Below are 27,110 nucleotides of genomic sequence, written 5' to 3' on the forward strand. Positions count from 1 at the left end.
GCTTCCTGACCCACTAAACATTCTCTACATTTTTTGTTTAATTTCCTTTTCCAACATTGCTCTGTGATAGACGCACTTATCAGTTTAAACTTTTGCTCAATTTCTGATAGCTTAGGGATCTTCAGGAGAATTCCGTTCCCCTAGTTATTTCCACGCCAGAAATCTGTTCATTTCTGATCATTTTGTAAGTGCACTTCAGCATCTAAACATCCAGATCCCTTTTAGTACAAAGTCTTGATTCTTTTAATTCTGAAAATATAAGGCTCCACTCAGGAATTTTAACAAATGTCAGATTATGTGCCTTCACTCTTAGTCCTATGTACTTGTCAATTTTTTTTTTTGCTCTGTCTGTAAATAGAATTCACAAAAATTGCCTCCAAGCACTTTCGTTTCTTCTTTAATTCTAAAGATCTTTAATACTTTAATAAGTAAAATATAATAAAGTCCAGGGACCTCTGAGACAAACATTCTTTCACCATTCTCTAGCTGGAATCTCAGAGAACTCATTAAAAAATACAACATTTTAACATGGTTCAAATGGATAGAAATGGGGAGAGACTTCTTACTGCATATGCAGTCTGTATATAGAGTTCCCAGTCTTCTTATACATTTCGAACTGGAATGAGAAGCAACAGCTTCACACAAAGAAGGTGAATCCTTAGTAGTCTCTCCACTGGTTGTGTGTGAAGGCTCAGTTGTTGAAATTATTGAAATCTGAGACTGATAGATCTATGGATATTTAAAAGAAGGCAGAACAATGGGGTTTGGTAGGAAAAAGGAGATAGCCATAATACGTGCCGAGAACAGTCTCTCGGACTTGAATGGCTCATGCTCCTATTTTTTAAGGTCTTATGTTCTGTATAAGACCTCATCTTTAACTGCATCTGTGGCATGGTTCCTCCCAGCAGCAAAGAATGAATAGCTTGAAGGGTCATGGGCAGCTCTCCAAGGCAGACTTGGCCTCGACCATTCAGCGAGCTGAACAGCTTACAGCCAATACATTTTTCAAAGTACATTAGTTATGTATTGAGACACAATATATAAACACTCCCAAAAGCTTAATGCTTTATATATATATAAAAGGCAGTACACTTTATTTATTTTGAAGCTATTGGTGCAGTCGAGTTTTGAGTGGGTATCAGTGGATCTGGCCTGCACGTTGAGTTCTCGCCCTGCAGCAGTATGGTTCAAATCATGTCCTGCCTATCATTCCCTGAGGGGGACTGGATTACAGGCCGTCCCTCAGCCACAGCCAGTGGAAACTACAGCTTCACCAACAGAGTGTCTCAACGGACATTTGGTCAGAGAAATTCAGAAAGAGTTGGAAAACATATTAAAAATAAGTTGTTAAAATATTGAATTCCCAATTCATTAAAACATTAACATTAATTATATCAATGTAATTCATTAAAACATTAATATTAATTATATCAATGTAAAAGAAAAATACTTTCACCTACTATTTTAGTCCAGGCTAGTATTCCTACTTCAGTACTTGAGTCTGCTAGGCTGGTTAAAGCTGAGAGTGAGATACAAGACATATCCAGCCCCTCAGGTTAGATCACCACGGACTCGGTAGTAAGTCCAGGGAAGTTGGAAGGTCAGATAGAGTTTAATACCTTCATTAAATGCATTATTTAATCACCATACTTCTATCCAGACAAATGTTGTTAGAATAGTGTATCTTTTAATGATGCTTTCTCTGAGGTCCAGATTCTAGAGAATAGTGAAAGAATATTTGCCTCAGATGCCCTTGTACTTTATAACATTTTATTTATTAAGGTATTAAAGATGTCTAGCTTTAAGCACATTTAATGCACACATATTAAACACCTGCATATTCCAGACTTCCGCAGCTGCACAATGTATGCAGCGTGCATGTGTGGAAGTTTGGAAAGCCTCACAGTCAGTTTACTGTGCTATACAGACAGGCAGTCAGACAACCCAGACTGCTACGTTGTTGAAAAGCAGACAGGCCACCTGAATCAACACACACAAAATGCTGGAGGAATAATTCAGCAGCCCAGGCATTGTCTGTGGAAAAGAGTAAACAGTCGACGTTTCGGGCCGAGACCCTTCATCAGGACACAGCTCTTCTCCATAGATGCTGCCTCACCTGCTGAGTTCCTCCAGCATTTTGTGTGTATGTTGCTTGGATTTCCAGCATCTGCAGATTTTCCCGTGTTTGCGATTAGACCACTTGAATCTCCCGTCCGATAAAAACACCATTTGAACACACCCAGAAGCAAAAGCAACACTCTCTCTGTACTTCAAGAAACACTACAAATAAACAGCATGTTTTGATGTCATACCTGTCATCCCAATTAAGTCCATTTTAGGATGGTGAGAATAATTGTATAGAACAGACATTTTTGCAGTCTAATTAGGCAAAGGCTGGTGGAACCTCCCTGACAGATTCATATAACTTTGATCTGAAATGGACTGATCAGGAATAGAACACAAAATAAAACTGCTTGTTGTTCCTCTGCCCATCATCTGTTACCTTCTGTATACTGTTGTGATCTGTTTTGAGCCATGAGTCCATGATTGCAGAATAGAGTTTCACAATTTACTAGTCTTCTCATTAAAGTTGCACTCACTTCTCATTTACAGAGCTTTGCAGGTAAGTAATTTTAAAATCTGTTTAAGGTAAGATCAGATGAAAATTTTCACCTGGTTATTTGACATGAATCAAAACCTTTCTAAATTTGCAATCAACTTTCAAGAACAGCTACACTGATGATAAATTGGTGTGACAGGACATCCACCCAGTGTTATTGGTTTTCTCAGTATTGTGTATATGGATGCGGTTCTGCTCTTAGGCAATGCAGGGCATTTAGTCACATGCTTAATTTAGTTTCAAGAAATATTATTCTAGTTGTCAAACTGAAACTAGATGTTTTAAGTATAACAATAGTACAGATTTTTTACTTTACGGAACCTAAAGTGACTAAAGATGTTATATTCACACATAGAAACTTCATACTCTCAGTAAAACTGAGGCAATGTTTAGAGAAAGAATACCATGTTGTTCACTTCCACTCTACATTGATATATTAGCAACTGCAAACCTATAGCTTTTGTATCTTTGGATTACTTTACAGTACCAGTATTGATAGGTCTTGTTAAGTGATTTTAAAGGATTTTCTTTTAGGTAAAGTAATGTTTTACATCTAAAGCTACATGCATAAAATGCTGGAGGAACTCAGCAGGCCAGGCAGCATCTATGGAAATGAATACAGTTGACATTTCAGGGTGAGACCCTTCAGCAGGTCTGGAGGAAAAAAAAAGACGAGGGGTTAAGTTAAAAGGTGTGGGGAGGGGAGGGAGAGACACAAGGTGATAGTTGAAACCGGGAGGGGGAAGGATGAAGGAAAGAGCTGGGAAGTTGATTGGTGAAAGAGATACAGGGCTGGAGAAGGAGGAATCTGATGGGAGAGGACAGAAAGCCATGGAAGAAAGAAAAGGGAGGGCAGGAGCTTCAGAGAGAATGGGCAGGCAAGGAGATAAGGAGAGAAAGGAAAAAAAGGATGAGGATGGTCGGGGGTAGTGGGAGCTGGCCTCTTCCCAACGGTGGAGGGAGGAGGCCATGTATAGACATATTGGACTGGGAATGGGAAGCGGAATTAAAATGGCTGGCCACAGGGAGATCCTGCTTTCTCTGGCGGATGGAATGTAGGTGTAGGTATGAAGTCTTTGTTTTGGATTGTCTATTCAATGAATCAGCTGGACAGCTAAAACTGTACGTTTTACTATGCTGATATGTAAGCAGAAACATGTATGGATAATACAATGAGAAAGATAACAGATGTGTTCATCACAAAATATATAATAGGGACACAGAGGCATCAAGATCATCACATACGAGAAATAATTTATACATCAGGTTGAGCAGTACACTGGCCAAAAATGGCAAAAGATATCTCCTTGTTTGTGTTTGAAAAACAAATGCAAAGCAACATGGGTGCCAAAATTCAATTGCATGAAGAATCAGATGATAAGGGAGCAGTAATGAACAAAAGGCAATTAAAGGAAACTATTTGGGAAGTACAAAGACGTGAACACAAGGTGTAAAAGGCAGCACGGCAGTATAGCAGCTAGCACATTGCTTTAGTGCCAGCTGTAAGATCAGTCTTGAATTCCCATGTGGGTTTCCTATGGTGCTCCGGTATGGTTGGGGTTAGTAAGTTGTGGGCAAGCTATGTTGGCACTGGAACCATGGTAAAACTTGCAGCCTGTCCTGCACATCCTTGATGCAAACAACACATTTCTCTTTATGTCTCAATGTTTATGTGACAAATGAACCTAATCTTTAATCTCTAGATTCAATACCTTAAGGCTCAGTGCATCCATTATGAAGTGCAACTCCTTAAACTATGAAGTTAACCAGCAAGACTTGAGAGCTAAGGAGATAGAACAGGCTAATGACGATGTAAATTGTCATTTACGGCACTGCGGAGAACTGCTGGAGAAGAAAGTAATTTGAGGGTAATCAAACTCAGTATGGAAGAAGAAAAAAAGCATTAGATGCTAAATTGGAAAGGCAAAGAGACATAATGTGAGCAGTGACTCTTGGAAGGGGAGAACTGAGAGATGCACATGATGCAGATTAGAATTCTCAAGTGAGGATTGCTCAGTATAAAGTAACATTGAAACATAGAAAACCTACAGCCCAATACAGGCCTTTCAGTCCAGAAAGCTGTGCCAAACATGTCCTTACCTGAGAAATTACCTAGGGTTACCCATAGCCTTCTATTTTTCTGAACTCTATATACCTGTCCAGGAGTCTCTTGAAAGACCATCGTATCCGCCTCTACCATTGTCGCCGGCAGCCCGTTCCATACACTCACCACTCTCTGTGTAAAAAACATACCCCTGAAATCTCTGTATCTACTTCCAAGCACCTTAAAACTGTGTGATCTTGTGGCAGCCGTTTCAGCCCTGGAAAAAAGCCTCTGACTATACACACGATCAATGCCTCTCATTATCTTATACACCTCTATCAGGTCACCTTTTATCTTTCATTGCTCCAAGGAGAAAAGGCCAAGTTCACTCAACCTATTCTCATAAGGCATGCTCCCCAATCCAGGCAACATCCTTGTAAATCTCCTCTGCACCCTTTCTATGATTCCATATCCTTCCTATAGTGAGGCTACCAGAACTGAGCACAGTACTCCAAGTGGGGTCCTAAATAGCTGCAACATTACTTCTCGGCTCCTAAACTGAATCCCACAATTGATGAAGGCCAATGCACCGTATGCTTTCTCAACCACAGAGTCAACCTGCATAGCAGCTTTGAGTGTCCTATGAACTCGGACCCCAAGATCCCTCTGATCCTTCACACTGCCAAATGTCTTAAAATTAATACTATATTTTGTCATCATAGATGACCTACCAAAATGAACCACATCACACTTATCTGGATTGAACTCCATCTGCCACTTCTCAGCCCAGTTTTATATCCTATCAATGTCCCGCTGTAACCTCTGACAGCCCTCCACACTGTCCACAAAACCTCCAACCTTTGTGTCATTAGCAAACTTACAAACCAATCCCTCCACTTCCTCATCCAGGCCATTTATAAAAATCACAAAGAGTAGGGGTCCTAGAACTTGTGTGTGTGTTTACATCACCATGGAATGGTGTAAGAACTCTGTGCTGGTTTCCAGACACTGCTCATCGTTAGTGGAGTTTGTGGCAGTTCGATGCAGACCATTTTATTTGCCACGGGAATTCACCTCTGTCCTTATATTCGGTGTCTACATTCCCCCCAGTGCTAATGCTAAGGAGGCGCTCTGTGAACTGTACGGGGCTATTAGCGAACTGCAGAACACAGACTCTGATGATCTGTTTATTGTCACCGGTGATCTTAACCACACAAACCATAAGTCAGTGCTCCCCAAATTCCATCAGTATGTGGACTTTGCAATGAGGGGGGAGAACGCATTGGACCTGGTTTACACAAACATCCCCGACGCATACTGGGCAGAGCCCCGCCCCCACCTCGGATACTCAGACCACATCTCTGTTATGCTAATCCCAGCATACAGACCGCTCGCCAGGCGCTCCAGGCCAGTTCAGAAGCAGGTGAAAACCTGACCAGCAGGAGCCATCTCTGCTCTTCAAGACTGCTTTGATCACACTGACTGGCACATGTTCAGGGAGGCTGCAACCGATGGCGACTCTACCAACTTAGAGGAGTACACAGCATCAGTGACCAGCTACATCAGCAAGTGCATTGATGATGTTACTCATCACTATATGCGCTAACCAGAAGCCATGGATGACCACAGAGGTACGTGCGCTGCTGAGGTCCCGCGACTACGCCTTCAGAGCAGGTGACAAGGCAGCTTTAACAACAGCACGGGCCAAACTGTCCCGAGCCATCAGAGGGGCAAAGCATGCACATGCCCAGTGAATCCACAGACACTTCCAGGACAGCGGCGACATGCGGCGTATGTGGAAGGGCATCCAGGACATCAGCAATTACAAGACAACATCACCTGACTGTGCAGGTGATGCCTCCGTCCAAAATGTGCTGAATAACTTCTATGCCTAGTTTGAGGCAGAAAATGACGTGGCGGCGAGGAAGTCCACCCCTCCTACGAATGACCAGGTGCTGTGTCTCACCGTGGCCGATGTGAGAAGAACCCTGTACAGGGTCAACCCACGGAAGGCTGCTGGACCAGACAACATCCCTGGTAGAGTGCTCAGAGGATGTGCAGACCAGCTAGCAGATGTACTCATTGACATCTTCAACATCTCCCTGAGCAGCGCCACTATTCCAACGTGCTTCAAGGCTGCCACCATCGTCCCTGTGCCGAAGAAGTCTTCTGCGTCCTGCCTAAATGACTACCGTCCCGTTGCATTTACATCCATCATCATGAAGTGTTTCGAGAGGCTCGTCATGAGGCATATCAAGACCCTGCTGCCCCCCTCACTGGATCCCCTGCAGTTTGCGTACCGTCCCAACCGCTCAACAGATGACACCTTCCACCTGGCCCTAACCCACCTGGACAAAAAAGACACATACGTTCAAATGCTGTTCATAGACTTCAGTTCAGCATTCAACACAATCATCCCTCAGAAACTGATTGGAAAGCTGAGCCTACTGGGCCTGAACGCCTACTGGGCCTGAACACCTCCCTCTGCAACTGGATCCTAGACTTCCTGACTGGGAGATCTCAGTCAGTTCAGATCGGGAGCAGCATCTCCAACACCATCACATTTAGCACGGGGCTCCCCAGGGTTGTGTGCTCAGTCCACTGCTGTTCACTCTGCTGACCCATGACTGTGCTGCGACACATAGCTCGAACCATATCATCAAATTTGCCGATGAACGACTGTGGTGGGTCTCATCAGCAAGAACGACGAGTCAGCTTACAGAGAGGAGGTGCAGCGGCTAACGGACTGGTGCAGAGCCAACAACCTGTCTCTTAATGTGAACAAAACAAAAGAGATGGTTGTTGACTTCAGGAGGGCATGGAGCGACCACTCCCCGCTGAACATCGATGGCTCCTCAATAGAGATTGTTAAGGGCACCAAATTTCTTGGTGTTCATCTGGTGGAGAATCTTACCTGGTGAATCTCCCTCAACACCAGCTCAATAGCAAAGAAAGCCCAGCAGCATCTCTACTTTTTGCGAAGGCTGAGGAAATTCCATCTCTGACCCTCCATCCTCATCACATTCTATGGGGGTTGTATTGAGAGCGTCCTGAGCAACTGCATCACTGCCTGGTTCGGAAATTGCACCATCTCAGATCGCAAGACCCTGCAGCGGATAGTGAGGTCAGCTGAGAAGATCATTGGGGTCTCTCTTCTTGCCTCAAGGACATTTACACTACATGCTGCATCCGCAAAGGAAACAGCATTATGAAGGACCCCATGTACCCGTCACACAATCTCTTCTCCCTCCTGCCATCTGGGAAAAGGCTCCGAAGCATTCGGGCTGTCATGACCAGACTATATAACAGTTCCTTCTCCCAAGCTATCAGACTTCTCAATACCCGAAGCCTGGACTGACACCTTGCCCTACTGTCCTGTTTATTATTTATTGTAATGCCTGCACTGTTTTTGTGCACTTTATGCAGTCCAGTGTAGCTCTGTAGTCTAGTGTAGCTTTCTCTGTGTTTTTTTTTTATTACGTAGTTCAGTCTAGTTTTTTGTACTGTGTCATGTAAACCATGGTCCTGAAAAACGTTGTCTCATTTTTACTATGCACTGTACCAACAGTTATGGTCGAAATGACAATAAAAGTTGACTTGACTTGACTTGACTTGATCCCTGAGGTACACCACTGGTCACCGACCTCCATGCAGAACATATCCTTACCTGAGTCTGGGAACTTGTGGAGGGGATGACCACTCTGAAGAGAGAGAGAAAGAGTGTCTCCTGCTCAAGAGGCATTGCAGGAATAATGATAGTGCAGAAATTATATGTCTCAATTGGGGGAAATTGGATTTTAATAATATTAGTCAAGACCTGTCAAGTATCAACCGGGAGGGCTACTTGAAGATAAATTTATATTTGGAAAGTTAAAAATCTTTTAAAAGTGAAATAATGGGAGTTCATGGCCATACTGGTGAAGTTCAAATGGAAATCCAGGGAACTTTGGATATGAATAGACTTTGAGGGTTTGGTAGAGAAAACAGAAGCAAAACCATATGGTAGGTATGAAGCATTGAAGACAGGGCAGGTCCTTCAGGAGTATAAAGAGTGCAGGGGTGCTTAGAAAAGAAATTAGGGAGGCAAGGAGGTGTTGCAAAATATCACAGAGAGATAAAATTAAGAAATATCCCAAAAGCATTTTATAAATATATTAAGAGCAGCAGGGTAACAAGGGAAAAGTTACGGGCCTTTAGGGTACAAAAGGATAATCTGTGTATGGAATCAAAAAATGTGATTGAGGTCTTAAAGGAATAAGACCATAGAAGAAATGGCAACAGAATTAGGCCATATGGCTTATCAAGTCTGCTCTACCATTTCATCATGGCTGATCCATTTTCCCTCTGAAACCTATTCTCATGCATTCTCTCCATAACATTATATGCCCTGACCATTCAAGAACCTATATCAACCTCTGCCTTAAATACATCAAATGACCTGGACTCCACAGCCACCTATAGCAACATATTATATAGATGTAACACCCTCTGGCTAAAGAAATTCCTCTACATCTCCATTCTAAATGGACTTCCCTCTTTTCTGAGGCTGTGCCCTAGGCTGGGTTCTAGACTCCACTACTACAGGAAACATTTTCTCCCTATCCACTCCAGCTGGCTTTTCATCACTCGATAGGTATCAATAAGATCACCCTTCATTCTTCTAAATTCCTGCGAGTACAGGACCAGAGCCATCAAACGTTCTCACACAACAAACCTTTTATTCCTGGAATCATTCTTGTTTGCCTTCTTCGAGCCCTCGCCATCCTTTCTAAGATATGGAGCCTAAAACTGCTCACAATACTCCAAGTGGGGCTTCATCAGTACCTTATAAAGTCTCAGCATTACATCTTTGCTTTTATGTTCTAGTCCTCTTGAAATGAACACTAGCGTTGCATTTGCCTTCCTCACCACCGACTCAACCTGCAGGTTAACCTTAAGTCCCTTTGGTCCTTGGATTTTCAAATTTCCTGTTTGTTAAGAAAATAATCTTTGCTTTTGCTCCTTCTAGCAAAGTGTATGACCAAACACCCCTCGACACATCTGCCACTTCTTTGCCCATTCTCCTAATCTAAGTCCTTCTGCAGCACCCTTATTTCTTCAATACCACTTGCCCGTCCAACTATCTTTGTATTGTCTGCAAACTTGGCCACAAAGCCATCAATTCTACCATCCAAATCATTTCCATATAACATTAAAAGGAACGGTCACAACACTGCCCATTGTGGAACATAATGACCACTAATCTCTGGCAACTAACCAGAAAAGGCTCCATTTATTCTCATTCTTCGCCTCCTGTCAATCAGCCAATCTTCTATCCATGCTAGTAGCTTTCCTGTAATGCTATGGGCTCTTACCTTGTTAAGCAGTTTCATGCATGGCACCTTGTCAAAGACCTTCTGAAAATCCAACTACACAGCATCCACCAATTCTTCTTTGTCAATTCTACTTGTTATTTCCTCAAAGAATTCCAACAGGTTTGTCAGACAGGGTTTTCTCTTAAAGAAAACATGCTGACTTTGGCCTATTTTTTCATGTGCTTCCACACAGGTATTTTTAATCTCTCCCTCTCCCAGTGTAAAGTGCCCTCCTGCTTCAAGTTATCCACCATTGTCCCTGTACCAAAAAAGACCAAGGTAACATGCCTGAACGACTGGCGTCCTGTTGCACTCACCTCAATAATAAGCAAATGCTTTGAGAGGCCGTTCAAGGATTACACCTGCCTCTTGCTACCACCCAAAATGGAACCTCATTCAATTCACCTACCGACACAAATGATTGATAGATGACGCAATAGCCACTGCTCTACATACTGTCCTTACACATCTGGAGAAGAAGGATATTTGTGTGAAAATGCTGTTCTTGGACTACAGTTAAGCATACAACACCATAGTTCCATCCAGGCTCGACAGGAAGCTCAGAGACCTCGATCATGGACTTCCTGTCAGATCGCCAGCAGGTTGTAAGAGTGGGCTCCCTCACCTCCACCCCTCTGACTCTCAATACAGGATCCCCTCAGAGCTGCATACTGAGTCCCCTCCTTTACTCCCTGTATACCCATGACTATATCGCCACACACAGCTCAAATCTGCTAATTAAAATTGCTGGCAATACTACATTGATTGGCCTTATCTCAAACGATAACAAGGTGGCCTACAGCGAAGAAGTCATCTCTCTGACACACTGGTGTCAAGAAAACAACTTCGCCCTCAATGTCGCATAAACAAAGGATCTGGTTGTGGATTACAGGAGGAATGGAGATCGGCTAACCCCTATTGACATCAATGGATCTGGGGTTGAGAGGATAAATAGCTTCAAGTTCCTTGGCATCCACGTCACCGAGGACCTCACGTGGTCTGTACACACCAGCTGTGTGGTGAAAAAGGCACAACAGTGCCTCTTTCACCTCAGACTGTTGAGGAAGTTGGTATGAGCCCCCAGACCCTAAGAACTTTCTTAGGGACACAATTGAGACCCTGACTGGCTGCACCACTGCCTGGTATGGGAACTGTACCTCCCTTAATCGCAGGACTCTGCGGAGAGTGGTGTGGACAGCCCAGCTCATCTGTAACTGTGAACTTCCCATGATTCAGGGCATTTATAAGGACAGGTGTGTAAAAATGGCCCATAGGATCATTGGGGACCTGAGTCACCCCAACCACAATCTATTCCAGCTGCTACCATCCGGGAAATGGTACCGCAGCATAGAAGCCAGGACCAACAGGCTCCGGGATAGCTTCTTCTGCCAGGCCATCAGACTGATGAACTCCCGCTGATTTGAGTGTCCCCTATATTACATTGACTGTTCTATTTATTATAAATTACTATGATTGCACATTGCACATTTAGATGGAGACGTAACATAAGGATTTTTACTCATCATGTATTTGAAGGATGTAAGAAATAAAATCAATTCAAGTACCCTGAGACCTCATCCTTAAAAATTGACTCCAAAATTTTCTCCACCACTGAGTTCAGGCTAACTAGCTATAATTTCCTTGCTTCTGATCCCCCTCTCTTTTTGAAAGTGAAGTAAAATTTGCAATTTTCCAGCCCTCTGAAAAAATGCCGAAATCTAGTAATTTTTAAAAGATCCCTTACAGAACCCTGGGCTGTAGCTCATCTCCCCAAGCACCTTCTCTTTAGTAATGGCAATTGAACTCACTTTTGACACTCTCAAAAGGATGCAAAATATTTACTTAGTTCATCTTCCATTTCCTTGTTCCTTATCACAACCTCTCCAGTGTTATTTTTCCAGCAGTCTGACATCTACTCTTGTCTCTTCTATGCTTTATATTTCTGAAAAATCTTTTGGTATCCTCTTTGATATCATTGGCTAGCTTACCTTCATATTTAATCTCTTCCCTCCTTATGGCTTTATTTAATTTGCCCTCTGTTGGTTTTTGAAAGAGTCTCAATCCTCTACTTCCCACTATCTTTTCCCAATATTATATGCTCTTCCTTTCATTTTTATTTTGTTTTTGACTTCCCGGTGTCACAGTTGCACCATCCTGCCTTTCCAATACGTCTTCTTTGGGATGTAACTGTCCTGCACCTTCTGAATTTCACCCAGACACTCCAGTCATTGCTGTTCTGTGCTTGTATCCCCTTCCAATCAACTTCGGCCAGCTTCTCTCTCATGCCTCTGTAATTCCCTTTACTCCACTGTAAGACTGATAGACCTGTCTTTAATTTCTCCCCCTCAATACTTCGATTTGTAATCTCTAAAGAGAAATACATTGTAGGTGGAAATTTTATCTGGAATGGTGAGATTCTAGAGCACATTAACATTTAATAAAGAGGAGAAATTAAATGTCTCATAGGGCATAAGGTGGCTGCTATAGGAGGCAAATGTCTCTTGTTTATAAAATTTATAATCAGGTTATTTATACAGACATATTTATAATCAATAAGACACATTGATCACGGAGAGTCAATTTAGGTTAATAAAAGGTAGATAGCTCTTGATTAGTTTATTCAAGACATTCATTGAACTAATTATGCACACAGAAAAAAAACGTAAAACTTTTGTGGATAGAGTTTAAAAACTGCACTGGCAAAAAAGTCTTGATGGGAGTTTCATACAGGTCTCAGAATAGTAGCCACAATGTGTGGTACAAATTACTATAGGAGATAGAAAGGCATTGTTATGGTTGTCACACAGATAGACTTGGAAAATCATGTTGATACTGGATCTCAAGAGTAGGAATTTGTAGAATACCTCTGAGATGTTTGTTTAAAGCCGCTTGTGGCACAAGGGAAAATTCGGTTCTGGATCTCATGTTGTGCAATGAACCAAATTTGATTAGGGAGTTTAAGGTAAAGGAAGCCTTAGGAGATGGTAATCAGAACATGATAGAATTATCCTTGTAGTCTGAAAGGGAGAAGCTAAAATCATATGCTGCAGTATTACAGTTGAGTAAAAGACGCGAGAGAGAGGCTGGCCAGAGTTGTTTGGGAGGGGACGAAATATCAGCCCTACTTCATTCAGCAGGGATGACAGTGGGACAGTAATGGCTGGAGTTTCTGAGAGAAATCCAGAAGGTGCAGTATCATTTCATTCCAAAGAGAAGTTTACTAAAAGGTGGATGAGGCAATCATGTCTGACAAGAGAATTCAAAGACAACACAAATGCAAAATAGAGGTCATGCAATGTGGCAAAAACCAGCAGGAAGCTAGAAAACTGGAAAGCGTTTAGAAACCAATGGAATGATTGAAAGTTAGTAAGCTTGCAGATGACATGAAGGTTAGTGGTGTTGTGGAAGGTGTAGGAGTTTGTTTTAGGTTACAATGGGATGTTGTTAGGATGCAGAGATTGGCTAAATGGTAGATAGCATTCAATCCAGAAACGCGTGAAGTGATTCACTTTGTATGATCAGAATTGAAGTCAGAGTACAGAGTTAATGGCCGCGTAGAGGAACAGAGGGATCCTGGACTCCAAGTCCATAGATCTCTCAAAGTTGTTGTGCAAGTTGATAGGGTTGTCAAAAAGGCAGATAGTGTGTTATCCTTCATTAGTCAGGGGATTGAGTTCAAGAGCCGTGAGGTAATTTTGCAAGTCTATAAATCTCTGCCTAGAACATTCTGGTCAGTTCTGGTAATCTCATTATGGGGGGGATGTGGAAGCTTTAGAGAGGGTGCAGAGGAAATTTACCAGGGTGCTGCCTGGATTAAAGAGCATGTCTTACGAGGATAGGTTGAGTAAGCTAGGGCTTTTCTCTTTAGAGTGAAGAAGGATGAGTAGTGACTTGATAAAAGTGTATAAGACAATAAGAGGCATAGATAGAGGGGATAGTCTTGCCTTTCTCCCAAAGCAGAAATAACTAATACGAGACGACATAATTTTAAGGTGGGTGCAACACACACAAACTGCAGGAGTAATTCAACAGGTCAGGCAGCATCTATGGAATGAAATAAAGCTGATATTTTGGGCCCAAGACTCTTCATCTTTCCAATGATGCCACCTGACCTGCTGAGCTCCTCCAGCATTTTGTTTGTGTTGCTCAGGATTTCCAGTACCTGCAGAATCTCTTGTGATTATGATTTTCAGGTAATTGAAGGTGATTGGAGATGTCAAAGGTGGATTTTTTACACAGAGATGAATGAATGCAGGCTGCCAGGGGTGGTGATAGAGACTGGTACATTATGAACATTTAAGAGACTCTTAGATATGCACATGGGTGAAAGAAAAATGGAGGGCTAAATGGGAAGGAAGTCTAGATTCAAGTAGGTTAAAAGGTCAGCAAACCATAGTGGGCCATATGGCCTGTACTGTGCTGTACTGTTCTATGTTCTGTGTTAATGCATTTAAAAAAGCAACATGGAGAGAAAAAAATGACATATGAAGGTTAGCTTTAATTATCTCCACCAGGGGCCCAACATTTAATATATATGAATATCCTGTAAATATTAAAGGACTTACAGGACTTTCAAGAGCTACAGGAGTTTGTAAACTGTTAAATACTATTTTGAGTGATACTGAAAGTGAAACAGAGAGTGAGGGAATGAGTGAAGAGTGAGAAATCTGTGCCGGGGAAAGGAATGGTCCTTGTCAGGGGACTGTGGAGCTAGCCCTTCAAAAACAACTGAATGACCTTTGAAGGTTCATAACCTTGAAGTGGGTGAGGCGCTTCCTGTAATTCGCATGACAAACAAATCAAAAACAACTGGTTGTTACCTCACAAATTAGTAACAGATAGAAGTTGTGAATTGCAATCACTAGTTTCCATCTTGTTCAGAGTAAGTCAAAAGGGACTACTGTGACTGTGACAGTTATACAATCCACTATAGTTAATCTTTCATTTTCCTAAATCTGGGCATAGGCATAAAGCGAAGCATCTATTGCCTAACCATAATTGCCCTTGACCAGGCATCAGTCAGCAGCCTTCTTCAACTACTGCAGTCTCTTTGGTGAAGGTTCTTTCCTGTATCTATGTGGAAAGAGGATGGAATTACAGGATGTAGATCCCCTGATGTCAAACGTGCAGCAATATACTTTCCAAGCCAAAATGTTGCACTACCTGGGGGGAATTTGCAGGAGATGGCATTCCCTTGAGCCTGAAGTGCTGGCTAGGTAGCAGAGGTGCAGACTTGGCAGGGTACCTTTATAAGATACTGCAAGTGCTATGCATTTTTGTAAATGGTACACACAGTAGCCAACATAGAAGAGGGAATGAATATTTAGGATGACGGATGCAATGTCGCTCAATGGCAGGAAATCAGTTAGTATTCTTGTAACTGAGCAAACAATAGAAGTCAAAAGGACTCAGTATTAGATACCATGTTCTTTGTAAAATATTTAGTAAAATTGTTAAGAAATTTTCAGGGGTTAAAGGTCATGTGTTTTCCTTAATTAGCTGAAAGATAAGAAATTATACTGGAAAATACAACATAAATTTGATTGCAGCTTGAGTACTATTCAGTTCCATCTTCCACATTATAGAAAAGGTATGATTCCACTGGAGAAGGAAAATTCATCTGGATGTTCACAGCTTTGGAAATATTTTAGTTTTGAGGAAGGATTGAATAGACTGGAATTGTTTTCTTTAAACCAGATAAGACTGTGGGAAAATAAAACTGCGGAGTAAAAAAAACGTGTGTGATCTAGACTGAGTAAATAGCAAGGACCTATTATAATTAGCAGGTACATCAAACTCCAGAAGACCCAGATTTAGTAATTTGTAAAATGATTAGAGGGAAAATGAGGAATACATGTTTACATGCAGAGAGTAGCAGTGGCATGGAACTCAATCCTCAGGGGAGTTGCTAGAGGCAGAATCGTCCTGGCCTTAAGGAACAGCAGGAAGGTAAATCTCAGCCAAGAACAAATCAACAATAATCTCACTGAAAGGCAGAACAGGTGCAAAGCGTTATAGAGTATTTTTGGCTTATAGTAAGACATGCTTTGCTTATAATTTGCAGTGCAATTAATAGCTTGTTGTTAGAGTAAAGGGACAGGATATATTATTGTGCACGCTCTCTAAGTTTGGAGGGCATTCAATAATACTATGAGGTTTGTATCGGTAATCTCTTTCTGATTTATTAAGTGAGGAACATTTATGCCATCTGCAACTTTATGTAGGCTAATGCGTTTATAGAGATTTTAAATAAAGCAATCTTTTATATATAAAGATGAGTCTCAGATCCTCTATTCCACATGTCGGAAACCAGAAACCTAGTGGCTAACTCCACGTACAGTATATTAGGCGTGGAAGGCTGACTTCCTGGATAGTCATGTACTCTCGAGTAAGGGGAAGCAACAGAAAGTTAAAATGGGGAATTTGTATTTCCTTGTTATGCTTATTTTGGTATCCAGTGCTAAATATAAGAATCATTTCCAAATAAAAATTACAATCATGCCGATGAAAATTAGACTAAAAATGAATAAAGGATAAACATTTTAAAACTTGAAATCTTTGGCAGGGCCTTAAATAACCAATTGTTTTACTTGCACCATTTCCAACGTGATCTCACCAACAAACATATCTTTCCGTTTCTCCCCACCCCCTACCACTTTCCTTTTTCTGCAGCAATCGCTCCCTATGCGACTCCCTTGTCCATTCGTCCTTCCACACTGATCTCCCTCCTGGGACTTACCCTTGGAAGCGGAACAGGTGCTACACCTGCCCCTACACCTCCCCCCTCACTAACATTCAGGGCCTCAAACAGTCCTTCCAGGTGAGGTGACACTTCACCTGTGAGTCTGTTGGGGTTATATACTGTGTCTGGTGCTCTCGGTGTGGCCTCTTGTATATCAGTGAGACCTGATGTAGATTGGGAGACTGCTTCACTGAACACCTACACACCATCTGTCAGAAGAAGCGGGATCTCCCAGTGGCCAGCCATTTTAATTCCACTTCCCATTTCCATTCCGATATGTCAATCCACGGCCTCCTCTACAGTCGCGATGTGGCCACACTCAGGTTGTAGGAACACCAACTTATATTCTGTTTCGGTAGTCTCCAAACTGATGGCATGAACATCGATTTCTCAAACTTCTGGTAATGCACCCCCCCCTTACCATTCCCCATCCCTCTTTCCCTCTCACACTTATCTCCTTGCCTGCCTATAGCCTCCCTCTGGTGCTCTTCCCTCCTTTTATTTCTTCCATGGCTTTGTGTCTCTCCTATTAGATTCCCCCTTCTCCAGCCCTTTATCTCTTTAACCAACCAGCTTTCTAGCTCTTCACTTCACCCTTACTCCTCCCACTTTCACCTAACACCTTGTGTTTCTCCTTCCCCTCCCCCTACCTTTTAAAACCACCTCTCATCTTTTTTTCTCCAGTCCCTGCTGGAGGGTCTCGGCCTGAAATACCAACTGTACTTTTTTCCATCGACGCTGCCTGATCTGCCGTGTTCCTCCAGTAGTTTGAGTCTGTTGCTTGGATTTCCAGCATCTGCAGATTTTCTCTTGTTTATAATTGTTCTACTTGTAATTTTTTTGCCAACTTATTGTGCAAAGTGTACTACAAAATCACTTAGATTTAGAAGAGCTAGAAATGATTCTTGGTAACATTTTCTTATACTTGTAGATAAAAACAAACTACCATATATTTGTCCTTTAATGGTGTGTTTACACAATTTAAGGCATTTTTCTAATTAAGGTAAATCAGGTGACTAGTAAAATAGATGGGTCAAACAAACGTATTGCCTGTGTATAAATATGATCATTATGTAATAAGAAATTTGCTCCTTTCTATAACTTTCAATGCAAAAAGTAAAATATATATAAACTAAGAAAAATTACAGACATGTCCAGTATTTGTAACAAATATCTAGAATGAGCTGTACCTTGGACTGAGATCAGGAGAAGCAGATGCATTCAGTGTTGAGAGATGCAGCTTCAGACTTCTATCTTTTCCATTCTTGGCATTAATTAACTCATTATCATGCCTGCTTCTGATCATAACATTGCAGCCCCTGATGGGAGATCGGAAGTGTATTGGGCCTGAGATAAGTGGCTGATTAACTCCAAGAGACCTGCTTGCATTCATAGTCTTGTTATAATTTAATGATCGATTATGGGATGTAAAGTTGGCAGACACGTGTGATAATGGGGTAGTCTCATCAACTTCTTCAACCGCTTCTTCATCTTCAACAATGGAAGCAAGTTTCTGTTTTAGACCGCCATTTCCATTGGACTCTGACTAAGTGTGAAAGAAAAGCATTCAGTTAAGGGTATCATTAGTCAGGAACTTGATAGTTCTTTTTTAACTAATTAGTAACTTAACATGATATTTAAATCATTTAAACAGAGCAATAAATTAGGTGGGGACTAAATGAAATAGCGCCTTTTGCATCCTTGGTCTCAGAGACCAATGATATGCCTTTGAAATGTCACTTTGCAATAATGAGAAAGACGTCAAGCTTTTGGATACAGGCGTACCCTCAAAATAGCAATGATATAAATAACCCAGTAATATGTTTAAGTAACATTGTCCCTGGTATAAATATTGGCAAGCTTCTGGGAATCTTTTATTTCTACCTGAGTGAGCAAATAGGACAAGCATTTTGCCTCATGTTTAATATTTGGCAAAGTATTATGTTTCATCATCACTATTGAAGGTGACCTGAGGCTGTTAGAAGTAAGTTGTGAAATTAATAATAAAACAGAATAATATAGTGGATTCCAGTCAACTGTGACACATTGGGACCAGCACAAATTAAAGCAGCTGACCTAATTAACCAGTTTCACAGAAATAGTTAAAAAAAGGTATAAAAATATTGAACTACCATTTAACTGTAACTAATTATGCATTTGAATGAAATACTTAACAAATTAGAACACTATGAATACTGTACTATAAACACGACAAAACACTAGCTGGGTGTTAGTTTCAAATAGTTATCGACGGAGGAATTCAGCTAGTTTACGCTGCTGTGTTCTTTTGATTGACTGCAAATGAACAAAATCAGTGCAGTCACCCAGTGCAGATAATGAGCTGCCGTCATTGCCTCCTGCTTGAAGTAGTGTCGAAAATCACAGCTTTTTAACTCCGCATCCATCAGACCAAATGAATCACGCAACTGACTCTATTTAAAAATTATTCATTCCAGGCATGGTGTAGTGTCAAATGGACACACAAGTGCACGCAACTGACACTAGTGAGAAACTGTTCAGTATCGTTCCCTGTCCCAATTAAGTGGCAATGTCCCAAATAAGTGAAGGGAATCCTGGCTATTTTCTCAATTAGTTTTTGTTCTTTAAGGATTCTCCCAAATAAGCGGCTGCCACAATTAACCAGAATCCACTGTATTTACATATAAAAGCATATTGTTTTAGATAGAATTGAGAATCCAAAATATGTATAACAGAACAAGTTAAAATGTGACAGCATACCTGGGACATAATGCAGGGTTTGTGGGACAACCTTGAAACCCCCTGTTAAAATAAAAGCAGTTTTATGAAAAGATATGCTTTCATACAATAGATTGTTCGGATTTGCAACATAATGTTTGAAAGGGTGAAACTGTCAGACTAAATAGAACACTTCGAAAGGCAATAGAACATTACAAAACTGGACAATCTTTTCAATCAAAGCTCAATTATAACAGACTGAGTGGCTTCGCTCTGAACTGAAAGATACCTTGATTTAATGAAATATTGGCAGGGATTCTGCAGACAAATGCCGGAAAGTCTAGGACTTCTGCACGTTCATAATCAAATATGTAAGTCTCTCAATTACTTGACCATTGTCGTTAGATGATATTTCAAGTGTGCTGACAATGGGCTTACTGTGATGTTCAATATTTACAGAAAATCCTAGCAATTCTGCTGGATGATTGGCTCTTGGAGTCATAGAAAAGTACAACTCAAAAACAGGCCCTTTGGCCCATCTAGACCATACAGAACCATTTAAACAATTGGATTCTGTGCTAAATTAGAAATTAACTTTTTCAGTAATGCATTGGTATATCAGCCAATATTTTGCTATTCTCCGTGTCTCTGGAGTGGAACTTAAACCCAAAGTTTTTGGATTTAGAGTATCTACATGCACTACTATTATTGAGAGCTTGCTGAGGACGACAGTGTTTTGGTTATAATGGCACCATCTGGTGTAAATAAATGACAATGGTTTGAAACTATGTAGCTCACTAATCAGGCCAGATCCCTGACCAGTTTTGATGCCCCCATCACTTTCCTGATACAATGACATAAACGTACAGCCCTTTAAATACTTCAAGCTATCCTGCTTTTGCATCATCATGGTATGAGAGTGATGAGGGTGTGGACAACTGATGTACTGTATCATCTGGGATTCCAAGGGACTTGGAAGGTCAATATGGCTATGAAAAGTTTGCAACTGCTCTAAAAACAACATTTGTGTTACACATTTCAAAACAAGCAGAGCGGTTCTGTCAATTCAGATTGTCCTTTCAATTTTGATGTTTCAGTTTATCATTAATTGATCTTGCTCTAAGCCAGAAACTAGTTTAAAGTTAAGATCTAGAATTTTACTTGCAGAGTTTGTAGTTTACAACTAAACTGTCTGATTCTACCATTCTAAAACACTTTGAACTAATTTGTTTGTATGAAAAGTGCTCTATAAATATGTTGCTTTAACATTATTATTAATCATCTCCTTAAGGTTGTTACAGCTGGGTTGCTAATGGGGACAAAGCTCACACTACCTACTAAATGCTCCCAATGTCATGCCCCTCAAATAGCCTCTGACAACCAAGTCCAGCTCCTGGCCTTCACATGTGGCTTGGCTACTAAGCCCAGCTATACCCACAAATGGGGAAGGCTTCGGGAGTAAACTCTGAGGGAAAACTCCAGAGCTGGAGTCCCAAGGCAATTCAACATTGAGTTTCATTCTGACTAGCAACTAGCGATGTTTCTGTATCAGTCTCTGCTGTTCCTTTGACTTCATCAGATGCGTGGAGAGGGAGAGCTTGCTACATGGGCAACAGCTTGCTCTCTATATTGTCCTGCCTAGGCTTACGTATCTAGACAGCTAGGATGAAATATCCATGGTCAACACTGACCAACAGTGCCTTCAGATCAGAGAGGTTCATCTCCACTTTTGCAGTCTGCACACTTGCAGTCTGACAAATACTGGGTCGAGAAATTTTGTACCAGTTATAAAAACAAAGGAATAGGCTGCCTGTTTATTTGATTTAACCTAACACTCCACATTCTTTGAAGGAGGAGGTCAATCAGTTACTGTCTAGATATATTCTCTGGGCCATGAAGAATGTAAATCTACAGATGAAGTTTTGGTCCATATGATCTTCTGGAATGGCTTGAATTGTGGGGGGAAAGTGGAGTTTTTTACATTATATTAGCCTGGGGTTTTAGAGCCCTTGCTCCTAAGGTAAATAATTTGGTGATAAGTATATATAATTAAGAAAAGAATATAGCATTGATTGCTGAGACATTTGAAGGCAAAACAAGGTTATGATTTAGGTATACAAGGTACACTCCAGACCACAGCTGGAGTACAATGATCTCCTTAGTTATGGAAGGAAGTTATTGCACTGGAGTTAGTTGTGAGAAGTTTTAGTAGACTAACTGAAATGAGCAGGTTGTTTTATGAGGCAGACTTGAGCAGGCTAGTTCCGTATCTGTTGGATACATGGTGAGGGGATTACTATAACTCACTAGATACTTTTGGGATGGATGCTTCCGCTTCAGGGAGAATCCTGAACACAGAGTCATTCTTTAAAAATAGGTTAATTAATTTAAGATGGAGATGAATAAAATTGTTTTTTTTCTGGTGTTCTTCTGGAATTTAGTGAGTCTTGAAAAAAATTCGACCAATGGATCCAATTTTTCTAAAGCCACCTCCTCTAAGACACTTGATTGCAAGCCATTGGGTCCTGGTGTCTTGCCTGCTTTTAGCCTCAAAAGTTTTCCTAATACATTATCCCTTAATATTAAGATTTCTACAGGTTCCCCTAAGTTACTTGCAGTTAACATACTTGTTATCTTTGGATTATTTGCATTACTTCCACAGCAAACACTGATGCAAAAATGATCTAACACATCTGCCATTTTTTTGCTTGCTGTTATTAACTCACCAGGCTTGTTCTCTAGATTGGATAGAGCTTAGAAACAAGAAAGTGATGGCCTTTCTGATGGGATTGTATTATAGACACCCCAATAATTAGCGGGAGTTGGAGGAGCAGATAATAGAAACATAGCAACATAGAAAACCTACAGCACAATACAGGCCCTTCGGCCTACAAAGTTGTGTGAACATGTAGCAAGATTGGAGCTATTTGTAAATATAATATGGTATTAGTTGGAGATTTTACCTTGACTGGGCCAACCATACTGTAAAAGGCTTGGATAGAACAGAATTTATGAAATGTGTCCAGGAAAGCTCCCTTTATCAATACAGTGGATTCCTGTTAATTGGTCCATTGGTTAATCGGCCAGCCAGTTATTCGGGATAACTCTTTAAGAACAAAAGCTAATCAAGAAAATAGCTGGGATTCCCTTCATTTATTTGGGACACTATGCACTTAACTGGAACAGGAGACTGTTGCTGTATAGTTTCTAACTAGTGTGGCCATAAGATTGTGCTTACAGCAACAAGTTTTTAAATAGCATCAGTGTTAGTGCTTGTGCTCAAAAAGCAGTGACTTTTGCCATTGATAGTTGGCGGGAAAAAAGAAATAAGACAATTTAGAGCTGTTTTGCTCACTGCAGTTTCAAGCATTCGGGCTTGGAGATGCCAGAAATGACCAGGAGTGAATATGAAACAATTTCACGACTTCAACAAGTCAGGAACTATGAAGAATTTGAAATATTGACAATCATCTTGAATGCTACAATGGAAATATATAGATTTGGAGGATGCAATCATTGAAGGCATCCACCCAGTCCACACGAGCTGACTTTACAGGCTAGGACAGGCGTGTCCCTATTTCACCAGGGTAGTTGGCCAGTCAGCTATATTCGCCTTCTTTAGCCTGCAGTTTACCTGGGTGTGGTTGCTGTTGCATACAAACAGCTACCTGGAGCCACAGGTGAAAGCTGAGGAACTAAAAACGAGTGAGCTTCTCCATACTGGACATGATAAGTCCCTTCAGAAGAGATGCTATCCCTCCCTGGACACCCCATACATGGTAGTGTACACTGGATGAATTCCTCTGTTGATCATTATTAGGAACTAATACACAGTTTTATAGAACTGTAGTAGCACTGGTAGGTTTCTAATTTGTTTTGTGTTTTATTTAAATGCATAACTGGTTACTCAGTTAAACAGTAGTTTGCCTTTTTTGATACCTTTTTAACTATTTCCATGAAAATTCGGCTTATGGGGGCAGCCGCTTAATTCGGCCAAAATGTACTGGTCTGAATGTATCCCAGTTAATCAGAATCCACTGTATGCAGAGACCTATTAAAGTGGGTACAACGCTCAACATCCTCGACTGATAGGCCAGATGGCAGAGGTGTCTGTTGGCAAGTACTTTGGGTCCAGTAACCAATAGTTCTATTAGTTTTAAAATTACCAGTTTATAGGTTAAAGTCCTGAACTGGGGCAGAGAAATTTTGGCACCATTAAGTAGGATCTTGTAGAACATGATTGGCTGAGACTGTTTGCAGTGAAAGGGGTTTCTGCAAAGTGGGGGCTTTTTCAAGTGTGATATCAAGAGTTCAGGGCTTACACGTTCCTGTTAGTGTGAAAGACAAAACTGGCAGGGTTTGGGAAACCCATTGGCAAGAGACATTGAGAAATGAGGAATACATTGTGTAAACAATTGGGAACTAGAGACTCTGTTGATGTTGACAGGAAGTGCAGGAGTGCACGAATGAGTAAAGTTATGAAGGGAAAAAAGGGATATGAGAGGGATTTGGCAGGCAAGGTGAGGCAAAATCCCAAGAGATTCCAATGGTATATTGTGGTGAACTACACATACCTGTCTGGACATGCCCCCCCCCCCCCCCAGCTGACTGCTCCTGTGGCTCCTCCCACAGACCCCTGTATAAAGGCGATTGGAGGCACTGCTCCTCCCTCAGTCTCCAGGATGTTGTGTGGTGGGCTCTTGCTGCTGACGCTGCTGACGGTGCTTTCTTCCAGCTAATAAAAGCCTACCTTGACTCACGTCTCCGAGAGTTATTGATGGTGCATCATATATAAGGAGTACAAGGGATGCTTGGGAGAGAAAAGGTCCCTAAGTATCAATATGCCCTCCTGGTTGGGAGTAGAATGAAACGGGAGAGATTTTTAATGAATATTTCTATCTACTTTTACCATCTGGCCATCTGCTTAGAATCAAGTTGGTGCAATACATGCAGGAAATTTAACTTTTGTATTAAAGTCACAGGGTCATAAAACACTACATATTTCTTCTTTCACCCTAAACCTATGTCCTATAGATTTAGCTTCACCCAATCGCAGGGGAAAGATTGCTTGCCTTTATCTTATTTACACCCCTCATAATTTTGTAGATCTGTATAATATTTCTCCTTCATCTCCTCCGCTCTAGTGAGTAAGGTCCTAACCTATTCCACTCAGATTCTCAAGTCCCAGCAACATCCTTGTAAGTTTTCTCTGCATACTTTCAAGTTTATTGATACCTTTCCTATAGGTAGGTGAGGCAGAACTGCAAACAATATTCCAGACACAGCCCCACCAATGTCTTATACAACTTCAACACACCAGCCCAACTCTTATACTCAGTGCTCTGATTTACGAAGACCCATGTACCAAAAGCTTCCTATTCTGTGACATCCTGTTTGCCTGATTTCTGTTTTCCTTTGAAAGTATCAGAGCAAAACAAACAGTCAGAATGGGAAGGAAGCTCAACTAATTTGTCTTGACATGAATTTTTAAGAAGAGGAGCTTTCTGGATAAATATTATTGGTAATAATTTACTCTATCTCTGTGCCATTTTACAATTTACATTATATCTATGTAATATGTTAGTGATACTGAATTCACTTTTCAATAAACATGAACAAAAATGTTCCTAACAGTACCAAATGCAACCATAATATTTTCATTTATGACAACGCTCACATGATGGTTAATATCACAGCTTATGTGTTAAAGATAGGTATGCATATAAACAAATAGTACATAGACAGGGGAAGATACACTAAATCTGTAATGGTGCACTAAAACATTATTCAATTTTTAAAATCTTGATAACTTAAATATATTTTAATTAGCATATTTTGCTACTGTTGCAATAAGTAGAGTTATCACTATACTTACATCACCTTCATGACCCTCTCTGAGGTTATAAGTGAGATTGTTATAAATGTCTTCTTTGAATTTTTGGGAATATTCTGGATACAGCTCCAGCACCTCATAGAGGCCTTTCAGGTTAATACATTGCAGGTCACAGTAGGTTAGAGCTTTCACATCTGCACTGGTTTTAATAACCTGATCTTTGTCTGCAAGATTTGCACCAATCAGATCGCCTTTACCTGTAATACAATAAGGAAGCTAGATCAGCGTGGCGTTTCACAAAGCATAGTGGGTCGAGGCTGAACATCGTGAAATTAGTTGGCAAAGGCAAGTTTGATTTCCAAAGGCCTCAGGGAAATGCAATGTATAGACAATATACTAAAACAAGGGCACTGCGTCTATATCTGTATGTGTAGTGGATTTTATCTGTGGCTTTATTTACTGTACATATTCTGGAGGTGATGTCAGCAACCGCTGTGGATTCCTGTTTGGCGCAATGATCGTGTGTTCACGATATGTAAGTTATCCTTAAGCAAAGGGCAGGATCGTCTAGCGGCCTTGGTAATGTCTTCAGTGAGCCATGATGCTGGGTACATTTTTAGAAGCTTGGTGAGCATTTTTAAACCTCACACATGGCGAGGAAATATCCTGGAGTGCTTCTGCAAAGTTTGCTGTGCCAGTGGACATTTTTGCAATTGGCAGGAGTGCATTAAATAAGCATCGGATCATTCAGGGTATGAGCAAGAACTACGTAGGAGGCCCCCTGCTTTGAAGATGAGGCCACGGAGCAGCTGCTTCAGGAAATGAAGTGAAGAGGGCCATGTTGTGCTTGACTGGCCTGGCAATGGCACCGTGGTAAGGCCAAAGACGGCTGAGATCATCTGCCGTGACTCTAGTGTGCCAAGTACTTTGTCAGACACGAGAAAACAATTCGTAGGTTTTACACATTTGTCTGTTTCCCCAGGGGACTTGTTACTTGTCACTCAGTGGTCACTGTATTTTCAGGTCATCGTTCAAGCTCTTAGCCAGACAGGAAAGATCATTTGGTAAAGGCTCACAGCAGCTGAAGTAAGGATGGAATCAGAACAGAAACAGATTTATTATCACTGACTTAGACGCTGTGATATTTATTGTTTTGCAGCAGCGTTAAAATGCAAAGAAATATATGACTATAAATTATTAAAGGAATAGAGCATAAAAAGGAATAACAAGGTAGTTCATGAATTCGTGGATCATTCAGAAATCTGGTGGCAAGGGGAAGAAGCTGTTTCTGAATTGCTGAGTGTGGGACTCTAGGCTCCTGTACCTCTTACCTGAATGCAAGTTAGCAGAATACATAAAAAATTTGCAGTGGGTGTGCGTGATTGGAAACAATTAAGTCATGTTGTCACCTTGGAAGCAAAGGGAAGAAGGACTACAAAGACATTCTCCAAGAGAACACAAAGGGCCTGTTTTGTATCCATCAACCTTTTCTGTTTTGGTGTATCATATTATGTTTGTATACAGAGCTTGGGATAATACTAAATAATAATAATGATACTAAAATAATGATAATCTAGATGAAATAGGGAGAATTATGAGGTCCAGTGAAGGTAAGTGCTCAGAGATACGTGGTAAGATCTTAAAAATTATAAATGAGTCAGTGATCTTGACATCTGTGAACAAAACACTGATTTATGTTGGCAGTGGAAACCTCTTGACCATACTTTCCCATCACCAGTGCCATTGAACCTATGAAGTTCCTTTATCTTCCACAACAGGACTTTTAATCAGACTTGAAACCTTGATTCTATCTCACTTTC

The 27,110-nt window shown here is 41.0% G+C and overlaps 1 protein-coding gene across 1 annotated transcript in view; it reads right to left on the reverse strand.

Annotated features, from left to right (window-relative positions):
• The window catches only part of kcnh8 (potassium voltage-gated channel, subfamily H (eag-related), member 8), a 439,093-nt gene that overhangs the window by 38,032 nt on the left and 373,951 nt on the right, over positions 1-27,110 (reverse strand). The window contains exons 11-13 of the mRNA XM_059972346.1: positions 25,333-25,547; positions 19,500-19,541; positions 17,951-18,306 (exon numbers count right to left, since the gene is read on the reverse strand). Coding sequence (XP_059828329.1) covers positions 17,951-18,306; positions 19,500-19,541; positions 25,333-25,547 — 613 coding nt within the window. The remainder of the gene's footprint in view (positions 1-17,950; positions 18,307-19,499; positions 19,542-25,332; positions 25,548-27,110) is intronic.

This window comes from Hypanus sabinus, chromosome 6 (assembly GCF_030144855.1).
Source record: "Hypanus sabinus isolate sHypSab1 chromosome 6, sHypSab1.hap1, whole genome shotgun sequence".
Classification (NCBI taxonomy): domain Eukaryota; kingdom Metazoa; phylum Chordata; class Chondrichthyes; order Myliobatiformes; family Dasyatidae; genus Hypanus; species Hypanus sabinus.